The 22665-nt window shown below is 42.1% G+C and overlaps 4 protein-coding genes across 5 annotated transcripts; 1 reads left to right on the forward strand and 3 right to left on the reverse strand.

Annotated features, from left to right (window-relative positions):
• Window positions 1–9702: 9702 nt before the first annotated feature.
• On the forward strand, window positions 9703–14910 carry LOC135674680 (protein CHUP1, chloroplastic-like). Of its 2 annotated transcripts, XM_065184760.1 has the most exons (8): window positions 9703–10039; window positions 10883–11695; window positions 11821–12810; window positions 12912–13043; window positions 13126–13307; window positions 13408–13519; window positions 13777–13920; window positions 14516–14910. In XM_065184760.1, exons 2-8 carry the CDS (start codon window positions 10919–10921, stop codon window positions 14594–14596), a joined length of 2418 nt encoding a protein of 805 aa, XP_065040832.1. In that variant the 5' UTR covers window positions 9703–10039; window positions 10883–10918; the 3' UTR covers window positions 14597–14910. The 2 variants fall into 2 exon arrangements, with proteins under 2 accessions (XP_065040832.1, XP_065040833.1); XM_065184761.1 differs by lacking the exon at window positions 14516–14910 and having other exon boundaries at window positions 13763–13888.
• A 289-nt stretch (window positions 14911–15199) lies between these two features.
• Window positions 15200–18624, reverse strand: LOC135674681 (tubulin beta chain-like). The gene is made up of 3 exons (XM_065184762.1): window positions 18111–18624; window positions 16544–16813; window positions 15200–16135 (listed from the first exon to the last, which is right to left on the reverse strand). Exons 1-3 carry the CDS (start codon window positions 18502–18504, stop codon window positions 15465–15467), a joined length of 1335 nt encoding a protein of 444 aa, XP_065040834.1. The 5' UTR covers window positions 18505–18624; the 3' UTR covers window positions 15200–15464.
• Window positions 18625–19028: 404 nt separating this feature from the next.
• On the reverse strand, window positions 19029–19738 carry LOC135675179 (germin-like protein 12-1). Its single transcript, XM_065185453.1, has one exon. It carries the CDS (start codon window positions 19666–19668, stop codon window positions 19201–19203), a length of 468 nt encoding a protein of 155 aa, XP_065041525.1. The 5' UTR covers window positions 19669–19738; the 3' UTR covers window positions 19029–19200.
• Window positions 19739–21464: 1726 nt separating this feature from the next.
• LOC135674682 (putative germin-like protein 2-1) lies at window positions 21465–22428 on the reverse strand. Its single transcript, XM_065184763.1, has 2 exons — window positions 22268–22428; window positions 21465–22173 (listed from the first exon to the last, which is right to left on the reverse strand). Exons 1-2 carry the CDS (start codon window positions 22377–22379, stop codon window positions 21617–21619), a joined length of 669 nt encoding a protein of 222 aa, XP_065040835.1. The 5' UTR covers window positions 22380–22428; the 3' UTR covers window positions 21465–21616.
• Window positions 22429–22665: the final 237 nt, after the last annotated feature.

Here is a 22665-nt window from a genome sequence, read left to right on the forward strand (position 1 = left end):
TCTCAACAAGTGCTTTAGTGAGGAGGCTCTACCCCCAACCCGCAATACCTTTATGCAAGGAGGGCAGCCACCATCCTTTCCTCAGGTGGTTGAGTCTACCTTGATGAAAACACTAGGGCTTCATAGGTGCAAATTCAATAACCCAGGACTAGCACCTTCGGGGATAAATTCGAGACACCTAGTCATCCCCACTAAGGCCTTCCTAAACTTCATGCAATAAGTGCAGGCCCTCTCGGGGATAATGCAAGTCATTGCCCCGCTCCTTCCTCAGCTAGCTTAATAAGCTGCGCCGTCATCGCAACCATGGCCAGTGCCTCAACCCCCACTTGCACCCGCACCCGTCAAGGTTCCTCTGACTTATCCATCATCGACAGCCCAGGACTATCATCGACCAACTAAAATGCCAATTGGAGCCCCTCGCGCTCCAATAGTGGAATTCAATGTACCTCTACACCAGGGGTCAGTCTTACATGAGTCAGAGACCCAATCGACATATTCAATAGAAGACTCCTAGAGGGCCCAACTACAACATATGGATCATCTTTTGGACATGATGCACCAAGAATTCCAACTGTGAAGGCATAGACAACCCCACTTTGGGTCATTCCCCATTCATCCAAAGCATCTAAGAGGAGCTAATTCTGGCAAACTTTTGCCTTCTATTCTTAGAGGCCTTCAACGACAGCTTCAACCCAATAGAGCATACTACAACTTTCCAAGTTCAAATGTCATTGTATGGCACATTAGACGCCTTGATGTGTTAAGCATTCCCAACGACACTGAGGGGCTCGACACGAGAATGATATAATTACTTAAAGTCACTTTCGGTTTTCTTTTTCGCTTAACTCATAAAGGAATTCAAATTTTACTTTCTCGGGAATGTGCACCTAAGGTCATCTATGACGAAGCTGCTCAAACTAAGACAGAGAGAAGATGAAGCCTTTTTAAACTTTATCATGTGGTTTACCAATAAAATTTGAGACATGTAGGATGCCCACCCCTTTCTAGTGATATAAGCTTTTATGATGGGCAAAGAGACCACTTGCATTTTTTTGTCACTGGTGGAAAGACCATCGGTGACAGTCCCTAAAATACTTCAAAGAGCTAATCATTACACAATTGCGTAGGTGATTATCTCACATAACCACGAAGAAACTCATAAAAGACAACACCAAGAATCTCCTTGTTGAATCTCGGATTTTGATGATAAAACCAATTGATAAGTGTTTATGATTTGATATGCATTTTGAGTGATGCAGGATGCTTCGATCAGGATGAGACAATTAAAGCAGAAAGAATCATGTTGGGCCGGTGGAACATGTCAAAAGATTTGACGTCGAGCCGGATTATCGATCGACGTATCGACAGAAGTCTTCGGGCTAGGGATTTAAGCATCGGGCTAAGAAGAGCAAAAATTGCACCACATATATCGGAGTTGCGGAGGTCAACTAGCGGATTGGGCAATAGGCCGCAAGAGAGGATGATGCATCGAAGAATCAAACAAAGCGTTAATGGACCAATGACATGCCGAACAACATGATTCATGCTTAGTAATAATTGTCTAAATCGAAGTATATTTTTACATATGCATGATTAACTATGACAGTAAGGCATAAAGCAAAATGAAGTCCCGAAGTCAAGAACGTGATTTTGTTACGAGTTCGAGAGTTCATCGGAAGTTCTACCGGAATTGATCGAGAAGTCCAGGAGCTTGTCGAAGAAGCTCGTCGAACCTCACCAAGTAGATCATCATGAAGTCTAGGAGCTTGCCGGGAGTTCGTTGGAATATTGTCAAGAGATTGTCGGAAGCTCACCGGAAGAAACCTAGACTTACAGACTTGTTTTACTTAGTAAATATCATAAATTTTATAGTTAGGATATAATTAGGATTAGAATTGGGCCAACCCACTTAGAGGATAGTTGGGTCCAAGTTTAGGCTGTGTTGGGGCAAGAGAAAGGCTCAAATAGTGACCAAACAGGTAAAATCGTCGTGGCATAATTTTTGAGACTGTGTCAAGTGGTGGTAACGCCCAGACAAAGTCTTCTAGGTGGTGGTACCACCAGACTGGGCAATTGTACCACCCAGTGTCAGACTGTAGGCGGTGGTATCGCCTAATGTAGGCGATGGTATCGCCCAGTGTAGGCGGTGGTATCACCCAGTGTAGGCAGTGGTACCGCCCATACCCTAAAATTTCGGGGATTTAAATTTTTGGCTCCAAATTTGAATCCATTTGGGGCCTATAAATATCTTAGCTATTCCTGCATGGATTAGCAAGAAATATTGAGTAAAACTATGTGATTCTAAAGTTGTAAACCTTAGAAAGTTGAGTTCCTTCCTCCCAAAGCTTAGAGAGAGTTCTAAGGGAGGTTTGAGAGGGATACCTTGTAAAATAGGGTTATAAAAGGTTGTCTCATAAACCAGTGATAAAGAGACAAGGGGTGTAAAAGGGTAGTTGGTCTTCACTTATTGAAAGAAGACCGATAATGGATGTCGGTGGCCTCGACAGAAGAGGAATCGACGAAATGGATATAGGTCACGATGACCGAACCACTATAAAAATTTGGTTTGCAGTTCTCTTGTGCAATTTATTTTATTGCAAACCACTTTATTTACTTTACATCAACCATGCTCTTCCATACACTTTCAAAGTTAATACCTTTATGAAATGGTTTTTCATTGTAAACATATTTAATCATAACGAAGTTTTGAATCAACATAATTTTTATCGCTGCTCTAATTCACCCCTCATCTTAGTGTCGACTCTTTTCTTAACACTCCTTGGGTGATGACCTTAAGGAAATATGGTCAACCTGAGATACCCCACTCAAGGTCCGGGTCAATTCCCCTCAATATGCTAAGGACCGAGATATTCTTGTAAGTAAGGGAAAATGGATTTCTAAAAGACCCACAACCGATGAGGACCCCCATAGGAAGGAGAGATAAATCGAAATACTACCATTTTCACTATGATTGTGGTCATGATATCAAGAAGTGTCATGATTTGAAGGACCAGATTGAGGAGCTTATCTGTCGAGAACATCTCGGGAGGTTCATTTGTAAGCACCGAGAGCCTTTGCCTCACCCATAAGGCATAGTGGAAAAATAAATTGACATCATCATCAGTGGACTCACCATGGTCATGACATCGAGAAGTGTCATGATTTGAAGGATCAGATTGAGGAGCTCATCCATCAAGTACATCTCGAGAGGTTCATTTGTAAGCACCAAAAGCTTTTGCCTCACCCACAAGGCCTCGTGAAAAAATAAATTGACATCATCATCGATGGACTCACCTCAAGAGGGGATAGCTCCTCGGGACATAAAGCTTACTCCCAAGCTACCATCGAAAAATGCTTGAGGCTAGAAAAAGGTGTAGAAATCACTTTTAAAGAAGAAGAGACAGAGTACCTCAGCCCAAACCATGACGATGCATTAATAGTCTTAATAAGGATAATCAATTCTTAGGTGAAAAGGTTCATGATCGATATAGGTAGTTCCACTGACATACTTTCTTTTGATGCTTTTCAAAAGCTTGGATTGTCGGCTAATAACCTCTTCCCAATGACATATTCGTTGATGGGATTCATGGATGACTCTATCTGCCCACTCGAGACTGTAAGCCTACATATCACATTCGACAAAGAACCCTGCTCTAAGACGCTATTGACCAAGTTCATCATGGTAGATATCCCCTTAGCCTACAACACAATTACTGGCTAACCTACTCTCAGCCAACTAAAGGCCATGGTATCCACATACCAAATGGTAATGAAGTTTCTAATGAGGGTTAGCATCGAGGAGTTAAAAAGCATCTTAAGAGAGCTCTAATAATGCTACTTGACAGTAATCTCAATGCTGAAGAAAGCTAAGTCCGAACCGGTGCTAATGGATCCTTGAGATTTTGGTAAACCATTATCACACCCGAAGCTAGTAGAATAGTTGATCAAGACACTGTTAGATAAGGCTTGGCCTGACTAGGCCAAACCTAAAGGACTTCTTATTGATCGAAGATTGTCAAGAGGCATTTGAAGGATTATGTTGCCGCAACTATCCTCCTCCATCTTGGGCAAAGTGTTAAGCTTGTACCTTTCGATTATTAGCTAGGTTGTTAGCTCAATGTTACTCTGGGATGACTCGGGAACCCAACGACCCATATATTACGTTAGCCATGTGTTGAGCGAGCTTGAGGAATGCTGCTCTCCTATCGAGAGATTAACATTCATGTTGGTATTAGCAACAAGGAAGTTGCATCCTTGTTTCTAAGCACACCCTATATGAGTGATTACTGATCAACTGTTGAGATAAGTCCTTTCATAACTAGATGTTTCAGGATAGATGCTAAAGTAGTCAATAGAATTGGGAGTGTTTGACATCAAATATATCCTAAGGATCGCCATCAATGCTTAAGAACTGAAGGATTTCATTTCAGAACTGATTGATATAGACGAACACACTACCTCAATGTGGATTTTGTTTGTAGATGACTTAGTTACTATATAGAGGGGGGGAGCGAGACTCATGCTAAAGGCCATAAATAACCAAGTGTATGAGCATGTCATTCGATTTGAGGTCAAAATCTCTAACAATGAGGCTAAGTATGAAGCACTCTTGTCAGGGCTTCGATACTCGAGAACTCCAAATGTAAGAGCTGGCAATATTTAGTGACTCATAATTGGTCATTAGCTAAATGGATAGAAGTTACGAAACCCGAGATGCAATTATGGCAAAGTACCTGGCCGAGGTACATCGCCTCATATGTAATTTCCCCTAGCTCACTATGCAGAAGATTCCTCGGGCTGAGAACACTCAAGCAGACACGATAGCAAAGCGATCTTCCACCCAATCATAAAAGAAGAACCAATCGATGGTCGAGGTGCTTCCCGCCCGATCTATCAAAGATGCAATATCATCATGGTCGAGGAGGAGTTGAGCTAGATAGATGAGAACCTATGCTACAAGAGGGACAGAACACTGCTCATCAACCCCTTGGTGGCTTAGAGGGTTGAGACCACCAAGCATGATATTGTATAATTAATGATCGCTTGTGTTATAGGTCCTTCAGCTAGCCCCTCCTCTAATGCCTGTCACGATAAGAAGTCGAGAGAGCACTGACTGAGGTACACGAAGGAATCTATGAGGAGTATATAAGGGGGTGCACCCTTGCCTTCAGGGTCCTTCTACAAGGATTTTACAGGTCAACCTGGCGCAAAGTTGTGATTGCCTATGTCTAAAGGTACTAGCAATGCTAAAAGTTCGATCAAGTATAATGCTAGCTTGTGCCCCACTTGAGCCCGATCGACTATGCATGGCTCTTCGCCTAATATGGAATGGACCTCTTGGAACTTTTCTCGCCTATTTTGGGCCATAAAATGTTACTCATTATGGGAGTGAGTCACTTCATAAAGTGGGTAGATGCTAAACCACTAGCATCAATCATCGAGAAGTAAGTTGAATAATTTGTCTAGAGGAATATAATCACTCGCTTCAAAATCTTGAGAGCTCTCATCATGGACAATAGAACCTAGTTCAACAATAGTAGGTTTAAGGAGTTTTGTCATTTTTATGGGATTCAACTAAGGTTTAGCTCTGTGGCTTACCCCCAAACCAATGGTCTGACTAAGGTTACCAATCAAGCTATTCTAGAGGGACTAAAGAAAGGGTCATCAGAGCAAAGGGCACCTTGGTGGATGAACTCTTGAGCATCTTGTGAGCATCCCACACAACACCTAAAATTGGCTCAGGTGAATCGCCATTCAACTTAGCATTTTGTACCGAAGTCGTACTCTCACTTGAGATAATCTTCCCAACTCATTTTGTGGAAAACTTCAATGCTATATCTAAAGGACTTTAAGCTGAACTTGACTTGATCAATGAGGTCAGAGCTAAAGCACATCTTCGAATCCTAAGATACAAACTAGCAGTAGCAAGGCTCTATAATTATGGAGTCCACTTATGGAAGGTCGGGATCGAGGATCCGGTGCTTTACAAGGCTGAGGTAAGTGACCCAACTAGATCCCAAGGAAAGTTAACTTTGAGCTTGAAAGGACCTTACCATGTGGTAGAGGTTGGTCAGGACAAAATGTATAACCTCAAGACCACAGAGGGTGTAGCGCTGCCAAGGACTTAGCAAATTGCCAACTTAAAAAAAAATTATTCGACCCGTGCTAAAGAACGACGGAGGCTCCGAGCCATATATGCCCAAGGTGTGTGAGTTGAGAAATCAGACCCATGCCAAAATAAATCAACTATCTCATAGGCATTGGGCCAAATGTGCTTGTGGTGTGTGAATCGAGAAACTCGACCTACACTAAAAAATCTCTGTTACAATGGAGGTTTTAAGCCAAATATGCTTGAGGCATGTGAGTCAGGAAAATTTGACCTATGCTAATACATATGCTATTGGGAAATTTGGGTCAACATCACATACGCAACGAGAAAACAAAAGACAAAAATCATAGATTTCCCAGATAAAAAAATTTCTTATCGGCATACGAAGATTAGTGCACAAAAACCTACACAATAAAAAAATGCACATATATAAAAGATGCATTACCTAAGGAGATCGTATATTTATGAAAACTTACAGATCTATAGGAGAGGATGAAGGAGGTTAGATGTCTTCCTCTCTAGCGGTAATCCACACAGTAGATATGACAAAGACGCTCCTCAAATCACTGCACAATCTTCCTCTTCATGCGCACCATGTGATCAAGAAGGGATTGCCCCTTTTTGCTATTCACATGCCCTAAACTAGGGCTATTAACCAGGGAGGAAAGGGAGGGAGGAGTACAGAAGGTGACAGCCAAAAAAAGTCTAGCCTATGCTTCTTTGGTTTCCTCCCATTTATAGATGTTCATGTCAACATAACCCTAGTGTATCCTACCATATTGGGTACTATATCTCTATCTAACTACCCAAGCATTTGTTATTAGTAAATCTCTATCCGATAATATCAGTAAATCTCTATCCGATAATATCTTATTAGCTCTTATTAGATCTTATCCACCAGATCTAATAATTCAAGGACTTATTGGATATCTAATAAGATAAGACTCCAACGGATATCTCATATTTGAACCTCTACTCGACGTAACGCATTTCATATGTGTGTGACCCTCTAGACTCAATATCAAGTTGGCCGTAAGTAATATCTGTCAGAACTCTTTCTGACTCGGTGAATTATCATAAGAGATGATAATTCACTCGACTCATCGATCATGGACATACTAGGCCACTATATCATAATCCTTAAACGATACAAGGGAATCCAATCTATTGGACATATTTATCTTTAGTTACAGTATATCTATAATCTCTCATCTATCTTGAGAACATATATAATATTTCTGTCGTTACAATAAGAGCAGATGATCCTCTATTGACACTCAATTTCCCTCATAAAGTTGGTTGCCACTCTCAATAATCGACTATATTAAATCTAAAATTTCTTGACCTATAAATCCGGTATCAAAGAGTGAAGTACTAATATAGGGCATCATTGGTATCTCAAGTCTAAGGACCAAATACACAACTAGGACGATGGAATCACTGTCTAATAATGAGGTATCATAAATCATCCAACGTTTAGTGAGCAAATCAATCAATGAACTCATTCTCCAATGAGCACCTGCACTATATCCCTAGTGTCCCCACACGAGCAATTATAAAACCAGTCATCTCCATCATATAGATAGGTATACAACACACCAGTATATCTGGTTATCTCGATGTCTCTCTCGAGTAACCTACGGTCAAAATTATTTAGAGTCTACGTTTAAAAGCGAATCGATCTCATTATCGTGATTTCGTCACGATCCGATTCTCATTGTATAGATCCATGAACATCACAATACATGCAACAAACAATATAAAGTGAGAAAAATATCAATAAATAATAATAAATAAAAAGAGTACATATCGTGTTGCATGTGCTATCACTCATGTGATTGGCTTGCAGGGCACCTATTTATAGTATCTACTACAGTAGAGATGTCAAGGCAAATGTGCCTGAGGTGAATAGGACAAAAAAATCCACCCCACAGTACGATGGAGATAACAGGTCAAACGTGCTCAGGGCATGTAAGTCGAAAAAATTCAACCCGCACCAAGACTAATTTACTATAGAGAAAGTATAAAACCAATATACCCGAGACACTTGAATCAGAGAAACTCGACCTACAAGATAAAATCTCAAATGCTCTTGTATCGTAGGAGCTAAATGATGTGCTACAAACCTTTTTTTTTTTATAAAAGCTCAGAAGTATGCCTTTGGGGGTAGGACAAACGATAAGGAATATTTTGACAATCAATCTCATCCCTCTAGTTTATCACCACAAAGATGCTAACATGGAAAAACAAGGACCCAATCATCCCCACAGGGCATTGGTATGGAGGATATGATCCATGGGGGGCCATTTAAGCCGACTTGATCAGCCCCCACAAATAGTAATCTACGGGTGATCGGTTGGGTCTACCTCCCCCTCAGTCGGTCCCCATAAGTGAAACGCCAGGGGAATGACATTACTATCAACATAGGCTCGTCACCTCCATTGATGGAACAATAGTGAGAAAGTGTTACGATTATTACAAGCCTACCGCCCTCGTTAATGAAACGTTAGAGGGGAGATATTACAGCCATTATAAGTGATTTTTCTGACTGAATAATTATAAAAGTCGACTCTTAGTACTAGTATAGGGGGTCGAATATCTCTGCAACTAACCCTCTTATATTATACAACCACCCCAGAGCTAGTCATGTCAGGAAACATAATCTTTGTGCAAAGACTCATCAACGAGCCACACAAAGATCATCTCAAAGTCACCTCATATGTACCAGAGCTGCCACAAGGGTGTCTCAGACATCCCGATGGCAAAACCCCACGACATACATAATATATAAATGATATTTTTTCTTCGTACCATCAATATATACTCTATTCTTCTTGTTTGTGTTCTTGCTTTCTTGATTGCTCACAGTACATCAAACAGAAGGGAAAGTTTACAGAAATCTTTCAAACTTACATGTGCAGATCTGTGTTAGGAAGGTGATCCTAAGATAAAACGAACTGCGAAAGGAATAAGCAATCATATGTAGAACAATAGTAATTTCTAGCACAAATTGAAGGCACACCTTCTCTCCTGATGGAAAGGTCACACAAAGAACCCAAAGCGAAAGCAAGAAGAGAGAGTGTGTAAAGATGCCGGCTGACCTCCGCGCGTCCATGCTTGTGCCGCTGCTCCGGAGTTATCTCCTTCGCTCCATGTTCGATTGAGGTCAAGTCAATCGGGCAAGCTTTTCCATTGCAAGAATAGTCGAGACTTGACCTGTGCTTCATGCCATCCACTCATCATCTCATCAGTGGATGATGATGCTGATGGCTGTGTCTGAATTCGGATGATCCCTTTCTTGGCAATGATGCTGAATTATGTTCATTGGCAGAAGATGAGGATTGCAATGGGTGCACCGATTTCAAATCAAATCGGGCAAATTCGACATGACCGAAGTCAATGAATCCGAATCCAATTAAAATGCGCTGCAAAGTTTGATCCGCTCATGCTCTTATCGGATTCGGGACCGGTCGGGTCCGGAAATTCTCATCTTACACGGGGTTCGGGTTAAGTCGAATCGGACCCGCTAACATCCCCTACGGCTACTTGTATCGTTTCAAATTTCAAACTTTCAAACGACCTCAAAAAGCGAACTCTTCCCGTACTCAGCTTTCCTCGCCTCCCTCCTTACCCTCTCGCCGTTCCCAACGAAGGAGCGGACAGAACCCTCGAGCTCGGCGTATCGTGTCGTGAAATCCGCTCCAAAGATGAAGAGAGCTATAAATCAGGACAGGGATCGGAGACCAACGCTTTGTGGCGGCGAAAGGTCTTAAGCCCGCTCCGCTCGTCGGGGGTTCCTTCGGGGTTGTTCTGGAGCTGCAGCAGACTCCCGATTCTCGAGAAGACCCCCTCGATCGAACCCCGATTCCCGGTTGCAAGATCGTGGCGACCCGATCTTTCTTCGCGACATGGAGCTTGCATATAGCTAAGGTACGTCTTTCTCTGCCCGGTTTGGGGATTTAGGTTTCGTCCTGGTTCTTGGAAAGCGTCAAGGTTGGAGCTTTATGATGTTTCCTCCAAATGGGATTTGTAGTTGATGTTTTTGCCTGTGTCACCGACCTAAAAGTTTTTGTTCGGGTAGTAGAAAGATCAATTTAGTTCCTTTGTGATGGTTGCGGGCTTTTGCAGAGTAGAAAGTTCCTACAGCGTTAATTTGGGATTTTGGTAAGTTTTAATTTCATGTATGGGCTTTTCCCACTTCTTCAAGAAATGTCATTGCCTGTTTCTTTTAGTTTCTCTTCTTCTTCTTTAGTCTCTTTCTTGCTTGTTATGATGTGAAGACCCATCGACGGTTAGCAACTTGACTAGGTTGAATTACAAGGCATGGAAAGCGAACAACTTGCTTCTCCATCATTTTCATACAGTAATATATTTGTGTCTCGTTATCTTTAAGATAGTAGATGATGAATTATTCATATGGAGAAAACCTTTTCTTGATGGCTATCAGCACATACAATTAACCAACCTTCAGTTTCTCTTGGTTGCAATTTCTTTGTTCCCCAAGTAGGAATTGATTTCATGCCATCATATGAATCCTTTTGAGTCGGATTCTTGATAACTATGACTGGAACCATCATGCTATATGAGTAAAATCGGATTCTTTATTGTTGTTCGTAACTCACCGAGTCCTGGCTTATGCAATTGTTCAAGTACAGGAAGCTTTTCGATAGAAGCGATGCATGATCGTGTTCTCAGGAAATTATTTTTTCTTCTTTTTTGTTAGATTTTTCAGGATATTGTTCATCTTTGCTAAATCATGAATAATTGTGCCAGTGAATTTTAGCTTGCTGGGCTCGTGCTGGATTCAAAATGAGAGAAGATATTTCGTCCAATGCCCGAACAAAGTTTGCCAAGTGCTCTGACCATAATCAAATTATGAGCACCAACACTAAATCCAGTGGGAATCCTGTAAAGCCGAAGTCTTCTTCGTCGTGGGGATCCCACTTTGTCAAAGGCTTCACCACAGATAAGAAATCCAAACAGCAGACGTCAATTGCCAACAAGAAGCAATCTATTGCTAGCTCAGATATCTCAAGTCAGAAGAGCCACTCTGTGCCATACCATTCTCGGGTTAGACGATCTCTTGTAGGTGACTTGCCATGCTCAGCTAATGCTGCTCAAGTTCATCCTCATGCGATTGATTCCCATCGGATTACATCCGCTGCTTCTCATGACCTATTTCTGGAGCTGGATCGCTTGAGAGAACTCCTTCGAGAGGCTAAAGACAGAGAATCGACATTGCAGTCTGAGCTGCTTCAGTACAAGGAAAACCCAAGAGCTCTGGAGCTTGAGAAAGAAGTTGACTCAAAGAGAATCGAAATTGAGAAGCTCACATCGAGAGTCGGTTCATTGGAAGCTGAAAAAATGAACCTTTCGGAACAATTGGCCTCTTTGACTTCGAGCCTGCAAAACTCCCAAGGAGCTGATTCATGTGCACAGATACAGAAGCCATCATACAAGAATTTAGAGATCGAGGTTCTTGAGCTGCGCCGGCTGAACAAGGAGCTCCAGTTTCAGAAGCGAAATCTAGCATTTAGGCTTTCCTCTGCTGAATCCCAACTTGCTGCTCTCGCAAAGGTTACTGAGGTACTATAACTAGTAATTCTTTCATGTTAATGTTATGAGCTCTATCTCTTTCAAGAATACTGATCTTAGTTTCCCTCCCTCTCCCTCACTCTCTCTCTCTCTCTCTCTCTATGTAATGCATGCAGAGTGATGTGCTGGCGAAGGTTCAAGCTGAAGCATTACTGTTAAAGCACACAAATGAGTGCCTAAGCAAACAAGTCGAGGGTCTGCAGATGAGTAGGCTCAATGAAGTTGAGGAACTTGCTTACCTTCGTTGGGTCAATTCATGCTTGCGCCATGAACTCAGCAACTCAGACAAATCACTCAGTAAGACCTCGGATTTAGATGATCAGTTTGACAGCAAGAGCTGTGACAGAGTCATCATGACAACAGCTGATCAAGACGACAACTCAGACAAATCTGCACCTCTCGAAGTATGTAATTCTAACCGAGCAGGCCTCATCAAAAAGCTTGTGAAATGGTCTGAAAACAATGAAGAATACCAACATATAGATTGTGAAACACTGTTGGATAAAGACTGGATAGAGGCCAAGGAAGGGAGAAGCCCCTCGCGAAGACACTCTATCAGCGGACCGAAGAGAACGGTAGAAGACATTGCAATTAACAAGAGAAGACAATCTGATAGTTTTGTTTCTTCCAAGGAATTACATGATGAAACATTTACTCCTGGAGATTGTCATCCAACAAGGGATAAGCACTTGCTTCTTGTGCAAAAATATGATCTGCTCGGCACTCAAAGTCCAAGATTCTCTGCAAGCAAACCAGAAAGTTTCAAGGTTGCATCTTTGGATGTTGAAAAACGTGCACTCCGAATTCCCAAGCCTCCTCCAAGGCCTTCCAATTCGGTTCCTAATGTAACAAAGGCAGATGGGACGGTTCCACTGCCGCCGCCGCCTCCACCACCACCACCGCCGCCTGCTTTTCGAAAGTCCTCCACAAGAAAGACAGGGTTGGTGCAGAGAGCCCCACAGGTGGCAGAATTGTACCATTCACTCATGAGAAGAGACTCAAAGAAGGATCCTTCTGGTGGAGGAATTTGTGATGTCCTTAACGTTGCAAATGTCCGCAGCAGCATGATTGGTGAAATAGAGAACCGATCCTCCCATCTGCTTGCCGTATGAGACACAACCGATCACTATTATTTCCGAACTAAGTGTGTTTTTAGTACATTTGAAGCATAATATTTATCTTCTTCTCCTCTTTCTTCTGCAACCAGATAAAGGCAGATGTCGAAACACAAGGTGAATTCGTGAAGTCCCTGATAAAGGAGGTTAACGATGCTGCATATCATGACATTGAAGATGTTGTTGCATTCGTGAAGTGGCTTGATGACGAATTGTGCTTTCTTGTGAGCATACTTGATCAACACTTCCTTTGTAGCCTGGCAGTTTTGAAGAACCTCTAAATCAATTTGCCTTTATTTTTCGAAGGTTGATGAGCGGGCAGTGTTGAAGCACTTTGATTGGCCTGAGAAGAAAGCTGACACTCTGCGAGAAGCAGCTTTCGGATATCGTGATATGAAGAAACTGGAGTCTGAAGTTACAAATTATAAGGACGATCCTCGTCTACCTTGTGATGTTGCATTGAAGAAAATGGTTGCATTATCCGAAAAGTAAGACCATTTAGTGCTTTCTTGAATCACATTACTCTTTAAAATCCATGTTTATTGTGTAATTGACACCAATCTGATTCATTTTCTCATGGAAAAAAAGGATGGAGCGAAACATTTATAATCTTTTTCGCACAAGAGATGTGATGATAAGCCATTGTAAGGAATTCCAGATACCGACAGATTGGATGCTGGATTGTGGTATCATTAGCAAGGTACAAATTCTCAGCACATCATCAATGGCTATACATAATAAATTAATCGAAGGCTACTTATTCTAAAGATGCGGTCTTGTCTTTGTTCATCCAATGAGCTGTACTACTGCAATTGCAAACTTTTCATTCATTTTAAACCTTCTTGGCAACATTTGGTTTATGCAGCCATTTCTTTGTTAAAATGAAAGGACTGGAATGTATTCGAATGTTTAATCTTAACTTGCTTCCTAGTGATTCCTTCAGTTGGATGGTTGCAGATAAAATTCGGATCGGTAAAGTTAGCTAAGATGTATATGAAAAGAGTAGCAACAGAACTCCAGACGATGGGAGTCTCCAACAAAGATCCCGCTTTGGAGTATATGCTTCTTCAGGGAGTGAGATTTGCTTTCAGAATTCATCAGGTATGTGAAGATAACCGATGGAGTATAGTAACCAATGTTTTCTCAATAGATTTGATCTTGGTGGCTTTCAGAATCTTTAATGCTATAATTATTGTAGGTTGCCATTTCTACTTTTGTTCAGTAAATAAACCAAAAAATTCAACCTGCATAAACGTCATTGCCAATAACATTATGCTTGAGTAAATTGTGGAGAACAGAATTTACTTACAATAACATGGTAAATAAATGGTTGATGGTCAAAAAATATTTCATTGTAGAATGTAAGTCTGGTTTTGGGGTTTCTACTGCTTCCTAGTTAAGAACTTTGGCTCTGGCTCTCCTCTTTATACTGTGTTCTTGACAATGCCTATTCGATACGGTCGATAAGGATGTAGAAATTTTTGGGTACCTCCTCAAACAATTGATTTATTTTGTTCATGGATTGTTGCCTTGGACTAAGTTTCAGTGGCCAAACTGAGAAAATATAAAGAAATCCTTTTCGATTACAATCTTAAAAGGGCATGAAATATCGAAACAAGGGGACATTTGACTTGTTCACAATGAAAAGATCATGTTTTTGATGATTATATGCTGAGGTTAAGTGTCTGCATCGCAGTTTGCCGGAGGGTTCGATGCAGAGACGATGGATGCATTTGAGGAGCTGCAGAACCTCGCATACGTTAGAAACAAGGCATAGGAAAAGAAACAGAAGCTTACTATCTCGGTAAGCAACATACGATCGATGTGAACACGTTGCAGTAGTGTTCGCCATGCTTGTTCATGTAATGCTTTGTTTTGTACATGTTGTGAAACCACTGCAGTGGAAACCACAAACGCTGCAGGGTGTGTGCATGCTTGGTTGTGACTGTCACAAAGGAACGCTAACCAAACGTTGTGAGAGAGACTATCTTTTGTGTTTTCTAGGGTAGTTGAATCGTTTTTGTGGCAGTGTCAGCTGTTCTGATGATGTTTGCAACCGCAATTTGCTAATTGCTACAGCTATGGATTGAAGAGATGAAGGTTTCTGACCATAAACCGAATCAGTCAAAACTAGAATTGAAACTGGTCAACGGTTTCGAACTGAGGAACCGTTCGGTTCCGGTTCCAATTCCTCTTTTGTCATCTGGACCTAGTGATGCCCGCTCCTCTCACTCTTAGGTTAGTCTATCCTCATCCTCGACACTCATGCTTGGCCAATGCTAGCTACCCTCCTCTATCGTTAGACCGTTGGTCAGACGATAGAGGAGGATAGCATTCGACCTGACTGTCATCGAAAAACATCTTCCGAATTCGATCTTCGTACAAGAAACACCTCGAGAGATTTTTGTTTTCACTACGAAAATATCTCGAACAACCTTACACATACAACATTCTCGACTTTTAATTTTTGCGTGCTAAGAAAAGTCAGGTGCAGACAAAAAAAAACCAGATAAGTGTACAACACAAACACGTGGAGGCACTGCATATCCCAACATATCATCACATCGACGAGAAAAAGGGGAAGACAACCATACAAACATAGAACTGGGTCTACTAGTACAAACCAAATGCAACATTTCTTAGGATCACTCTGCCATCTCCTCTTCCTCTTCCTCGTATTCTTCATCGTCTGCTGTTGCATCTTGGTACTGTTGGTACTCCGCCACCAGATCATTCATATTGCTCTCGGCCTCTGTAAACTCCATCTCGTCCATGCCCTCTCCAGTGTACCAATGCAAGAAAGCCTTCCTCCTGAACATGGCTGTGAACTGCTCGCTGACCCTTCTGAACATCTCCTGGATGGACGTTGAGTTCCCGATGAAAGTGGAAGCCATCTTCAGCCCCTTGGGTGGAATGTCACACACGCTCGACTTGACATTGTTTGGTATCCACTCCACGAAGTAGGAAGAGTTCTTATTCTGAACATTGAGCATCTGCTCATCAACTTCCTTCGTGCTCATCTTCCCACGGAACATGGCAGAGGCAGTTAAGTACCGGCCATGACGGGGATCAGCAGCACACATCATGTTCTTGGCATCCCACATTTGCTGGGTCAATTCAGGAACTGTGAGGGCCCGGTACTGCTGTGAGCCCCTGGAGGTCAAGGGTGCAAACCCTACCATAAAGAAGTGGAGGCGGGGAAAAGGGATGAGATTTACAGCAAGCTTCCGGAGGTCGGAATTAAGCTGCCCAGGGAATCGAAGGCAGCATGTTACACCACTCATTGTAGCAGAGATCAGGTGATTAAGATCGCCAACTGAAACATGAAAAGGATCAGCAATGTCAAAGAAACAATGCAAATTGCAAATGTATTTTGAACTTAATAAAGTGTATAAAAAATCTAGGCCAACAAAATGGAAAACTTGAACTGCATTTACATAGGAATGTTGTACTTGTAAACAAAGAAAAGGCATGTTGAAGCACAAGATGACTGATTGCTCCCAGAAAGACACAAAAGAAGAAAAAGGTAATAAAAAATGTAAAAGAGGCATGGAAAAGATAAGCAACTACGGTTATTCTTGTAGCAAGGCATTACATATTTAATTTTAGTAAAAACAAAGAAGCGCATCAGGACATCCCCATCTTCTTAATTTAGACAAATTTTAAAAAAATGATTCTTTAAATAGCATAAAAGAGAATACATGGATATGCAGATAGTACTCACAAGTAGGATTTGCAAGCTTCAGAGTGCGAAAGCAGATATCGTACAATGCTTCATTGTCAAGGACCATACACTCATCAGCATTCTCAACAAGCTGATGAACTGAGAGGGTAGCGTTGTATGGCTCCACAACTGTATCAGACACCTTTGGTGATGGGAATACAGAGAATGTGAGCATCATTCTATCTGGGTATTCCTCCCTGATCTTAGAGATAAGAAGGGTGCCCATGCCAGATCCAGTCCCTCCTCCCAATGAGTGGCACACTTGGAAGCCTGCAGGGCAACAAAATAGTTTAAAGATTAAACAGCAGGGTCGCAGTTTTGCTTGCAGCATTAAGTACATAGAACACCACATAAACAAGAAGGGGCAAAAGACAAATAAAATCTGACATATGCTTGCAAATGAAGACCAGAACTTATTAGACAGAGAAGCCACTGTAATTTTTTCTGCAGCTGATATCAACAAAAATCTATGCAAGAGGGGACCGAGTTCTCAGCATCATGACTGAGAAACTTTGGGAGCCATTCATAACTTTTCTTCTGTACCGCTTAGGAGACCAAAAGTCAAATTTTACCAATCAACATCCATAAGAACTTATCCACTCTGTAAGAATTGACCGACAGCAGAGTTCATAGATGTACTCTTTAGACAGCACAAATTCTATATTTCTCTATGGTATATGCGGATCGAATAGTGATCACCACAAAAAGGCAAGATGAAAGTTGAAATATCTTTGATTTGTTTCAAGTTGATCAAAGCTAGAGAAGCAAATGAACAGGTGCCACTAGTAAATTCTATTCCCAATCGAACATATAACAGTATTTAGACATGTAAACAGCGGACTCTACCCTTTTACATGACCAAGTACTTGTAGCTGAAAATTCAATTTCAGCAAAGCATGAAGTCCTAGACAACCCAATAGGCTAAACCAAGAAATGAGAAAAGAGGGAAAATTCAAGTCTTGTAATTTCCATTTCACTTATCTTGACAGGTCCTAACTTGGATAGGTCATAATTACAAAACACCATTTCACTCTTTATCGTTTGAACAAAAATCACAAGAACAGGTCAATTAAAAGCTTGATGTACCAAATTCACAGGCTTGATTATTAACCTCATTCCAATTTCTAAATATTATAAATGGAAGATCTGTTGAGACTTCAGATTTCTTGTCAAAATCAATAAATTCTGCAGGCTACTTTGATAATAGAAGACCAAAAAAACAACAAAAATGCTGTAGTACATGTGTAGAGCAGCAAAATAATCACAGTATGTTTTCATTTGTTAGATCGAAGCCCTCTAGATTAATGGAAAAAAAATTGCAGAATAAAGATCCCGAGATTACTTTATCAGGAACCCTTAATACACCCAGATCTCATGCAAAAAGACGTAAGGCAATAAAATAACCATAAAAGGACAAAACTTTGTCCATGCTTATAAGAGATCTGAAAGACTTATGGATATCTATACGCACTAACCGACACTCAATTAGAAGCTCCCACCGAAATAACACAAGATCTACAAAAAAAACATACCGACTTCGAAAGAAGAACGAAAGAAAGAGGAATACCCTGCAAGCAGTCGCAGTTCTCGGCTTCCTTCCTGACCACGTCGAGGACCGAGTCGATGAGCTCGGCGCCCTCGGTGTAGTGCCCCTTGGCCCAATTGTTCCCGGCGCCGGACTGGCCGAATACGAAGTTGTCAGGCCTGAAGATCTGGCCGATGGGCCCGGATCTGACAGAGTCCATGGTCCCAGGCTCGAGATCCATGAGCACAGCGCGAGGAACGTAGCGTCCGCCGCTGGCCTCGTTGTAGTAGACATTGATCCTTTCCAGCTGGAGTTCGGAGTCACCAGTGTACTTCCCGGTGCCGTCGATGCCGTGCTCGTCGCAGATCACCTCCCAGAACTTGGCCCCGATCTGGTTCCCGCACTGCCCGCCCTGGACGTGGAGGATCTCCCTCATCTTCGCCGCCGCTGGCCGGAGCGCTCGATAGGGCTAGGGATCCGGATCGCCGAGGAGAGAACGAGAGATCAGAAGCAGAGGAGGGGAGCAATTGAAGGCGGAGAAAGCGGCAGCTCAAGATTTGAGATCCGGAGCAGCCTTTTATAGTGGGGACTCTAAGATCTCCACACCTGCAGTATCTTACCGCACGCTGTAAATGTAGCGATCAACCGATGATCATGGTCCTCCACAGCCTCCGCCGTCCATTCAAAATTTAGATGGAGCGTCGCGGTGACCAGAACGAGAGTCGTTTCCGTGCCGCGGAGACTAATTATAAGGACGCTCCCGCCTAGGATACTAATTCGACGGTATAGATAAGCCCAGATGTGCCCGTCACAGCACAATGATAGGGCGCGGGCGTGCCGGAGAGGAAGGCGACCGCAAACCATGGTTAAGTTAAGCTAAAAAAATTAAAGGCAAAATTGCATATGCCGACAAAAATAACTCGTTTTCGTATTCTATCAATACAATTTGATTGAAAGAGGCAGTGAGTGACAGACGTACTTCATTTAGTAGCATAAGATCAAAGAGTATTATTGTTTCACTGTAGGGAAAACAACATGCAAACAGCTGACTGCAATTGTTTGCTTATTGGAGTGTTAACATGGATATGAAGAAGCTGCAGTGATGTTGCTTCTTCAATTGTTGGTGCCCAATTTAGAACTGAGCTTGAAGCCAGTCGACGGTCTTCTTGTCCACCTGGAAAGCCTTGGCGAGAACATCGTCGGAGATGGGTGGCTTAGACCCGAACACAGCGTCGGCGATGGTGATGGTGCCAGGGTTTTGGCTACTGAGAGCACCGATGGCGACGGTGTTGGTGTACCCAGGGTTGAACTGGAAGTGGATGAGGCCTCGAGGGAGCACAAACACATCACCCTTCTTCAGCATCTTGGTGAAGAGACGGTTGCCGTCCTCACCGTTGGAGGTGACGAAGCCGACGAAGAGCTGTCCTTCTATGACGGTGAATATCTCGGTGGCACGAGGGTGAGTGTGGGGCGGGTTGAGGCCTTTGGGGACGTAGTCGATGCGAACCATGGAGATACCGAGGGTATTCAGTCCTGGAATCTGGTTAACGTTGGCTGGCGTGACATTGAACCCCAACTTGTTTCCTGTATCGCCGGGCATGTCGAGGCCAGACAGAGAGAAGTCGTCGGTTTTCACAACCTTGGGGTCCTTGCAGACGAATCCATTCACCAGCACTGCAGCAGTAAGAATAAAACTCGATCAGTAAACGTGCATCAGGATAGCCATGGGAACATAAAAAGGTCCAAATGGCAAATATTATCATCATCGAATAAGGTTGATGAAACATGGTACCTTTTGTTGGGCTCAGCCCATAGGTGGGCTTGGACGGTTGATTTGGGCATTCAGTTCAAATCTGATTTATTAAAAAAATAAAAATATATAATTTTGAGGTTTTTGTTAGACAATCAATCAGTTAAACTTCATCGATTTTAGTCTAAATTTTATATGAAAAATCCATAAGTTTAATGATGTCGATATACAGTTTATCCTCTTTGAGATACTTTTCTGCTATATTTACTTGGTGAGACTTAAAATACATTTGATGATATGTTATTATTGAATCAAGATATGTGTTTTTGATATTATTATGATCCTCTAGTTATTCTGGAAAAGATTTATTATAAACCTATTATCATTATTTATTGGTGACGATGGAAGTTTGAAGTAGACTTCGGTCTTATGATTTTTTTCTGGATTGAATTTTTCACGTAAAATATTCGATGTCTTATTTTGTAATTGATTTATTATTCTACTGTTTATGTTGCTCTAATTAATATTTACTTTCGATAATAAATTGATATTTTGATGAATAATCTATTTTGATAAAAAAAAAAAAAAAAAAAAAATTTCACCATAATAATTTTTCTCAACGGCTTTGGAGTTCATATCAGCGACGCAGAAGTCTTGAAGAGGACTAGGATCAGAAGCCAATGCATGAGAGGCAGCCAAGGCAAGGAGAGCAATGAGAAGGATTTTGGCAGCCATCCGTAGGCTTTAGGGTGGATGAAGTTGCTTGGTGCTGTGATACAAATGGTTGAAGGAGAATGATACACATGGAGAAGCAGTAGGCTCCGAGACGTTCTTGATCATTAGGTGAAAGAGTTGAAATGTATAACGTGTTGGGTGCCATCTGCTTGCTGGGCATGAAGCTTTTTGACAGAGTCGCAGTGATTGCTTGCCTTCCTTGCTTAACACAAAAAGACTCACTATCCGACTCAGTATGGCCAACCAAATCCACACCCAGTTCTCCAAGATTGCATAGTGTCCACTTGATCTCGTCAACGTTAATATATGTATGTGTGTGTCGTCAGCAATGACCGAGCTCTTCATTAGGGCACGCTGAAGAAGTAAATGAACGCAAGTGGTGGATCCATTGAATGAACAAAATAGTCCAAGCTAGATTTCTAGGATGACATAACGCTACCAAAGTCGTGGGAAGTTTCGCAAAGATGTCGGAGATGGGTATGAAAAGAACATACTAGTAATGGGACTATTTGTATATCAGATTATGAATAGTTTTGGCCCAAAAGGTATTTCTATCCTGTAATGGGACTATTTGTATATCAGATTATGAACAGTTGATCTCTGAAATCTCATCCCTCGTTATACAACCTTGTTTGTCCTACAACTCGAGGTAATAACTTTCCTAAGTTATTTCGGGATTTTTTTGGTATTATGATTGTTGCGTAAATTAACTTATAATTGATGTATTTTAGTAAATAAATCCACATGAATATATAAAGTTTACGAAGCTCAAAGAGGATAGAGATAACGTGGATAAAAGTATGCATATAATATGGAATGTTGCACTCTATCCTATGATCTTCCGGTGGGAGATAGTTAATTCGTAAAGCCTATCAACTATGCGATAATACGCTAATAAAGATACTCACGAATTCTGAAACATGACGCACTTCATACGTGCTTTTCATAACATAGAAAGGCTGCTTAATTCCATTACAATAGCAAATGCAAACAGGTAGTCCACTGTTTGCTTATTGACACCAAAACACAGGAGCTAAGAGTGCAGCTTATTTGATTCCTCCGACTAGTTTTTCTTCGCGAACTGAGCCTGAAGCCAGTCGACGGTCTTCTTGTCCACTTGGAAAGCCTTGGCGAGGATTTCATCCGAGATGGGGGGATTCGACCCGAACACAGCATCGGCGATGGTGATGGTGCCAGGGTTTTGGCTGCTGAGAGCACCGATGGCGAAGGTGTTGGTGTGCCCAGGGTTGAACTGGAAGTGGATGAGGCCTTGAGGGAACACGAACACATCACCCTTCTTCAGCATCTTGGTGAAGAGACGGTTGCCGTCGTCGCTGTTGGATGTGACGAAGCCGACCAAGAGCTGTCCCTCTATGACGGTGAGGATCTCGGTGGCACGGGGGTGAGTGTGGGGCGGGTTGAGGCCATTGGGGATGTAGTCGATGCGAACCATGGAGATGCCGAGGGTGTTGAGTCCTGGAATCTGGATCACGTTGGCAGGCGTGACTTTGAACCCCAACTTGTTGTCTCTTGTATCGCCAGGCATGTCGAGGCCAGAAAGAGAGAAGTCGTCGGCTTTCACAACCATGGGGTCCTTGCAGACGAATCCATTCACCCGCACTGCAACAGCAGAAGGAAGAAGCAAACTCGGTCGGTAAACATGCATCAGGAGAACAAACGCACCGAAGGAAATTAATCTGGATACTATGAATACCTTTAGACTCCATATCTGCGACACAGAAGTCTTGAAGTTGGCTAGGATCAGAAGCCATTGCAAGAGAGGAAGCCATGGCGAGGAGAACAAGGAGAAACATTTCGGCGGCCATCTGTAATCTCTTAGATGGATGGGATTACCTGGTGCCGTGATACAGTGGCCTGGAAGAGACGGGTATATATAGAGAAGCAGGCTCTGAAACATTCATGATCATTAGGTGAAGGAGATGAAAAGTATACCATGTTAGGTTGCTTTCTTCTTGCAATATATTTTCTATAGCCGTCACCTCGTACGAGATCCATACGATGCACAGTAACCATTAAATTTGTTGACGTGTCTCGGTAACCTAATCCATGACCACTTTATATGTATATATATATATAATGATGGAGCTTTTA

This window comes from Musa acuminata, chromosome BXJ1-5 (assembly GCF_036884655.1).
Source record: "Musa acuminata AAA Group cultivar baxijiao chromosome BXJ1-5, Cavendish_Baxijiao_AAA, whole genome shotgun sequence".
Lineage (NCBI taxonomy): Eukaryota > Viridiplantae > Streptophyta > Magnoliopsida > Zingiberales > Musaceae > Musa > Musa acuminata.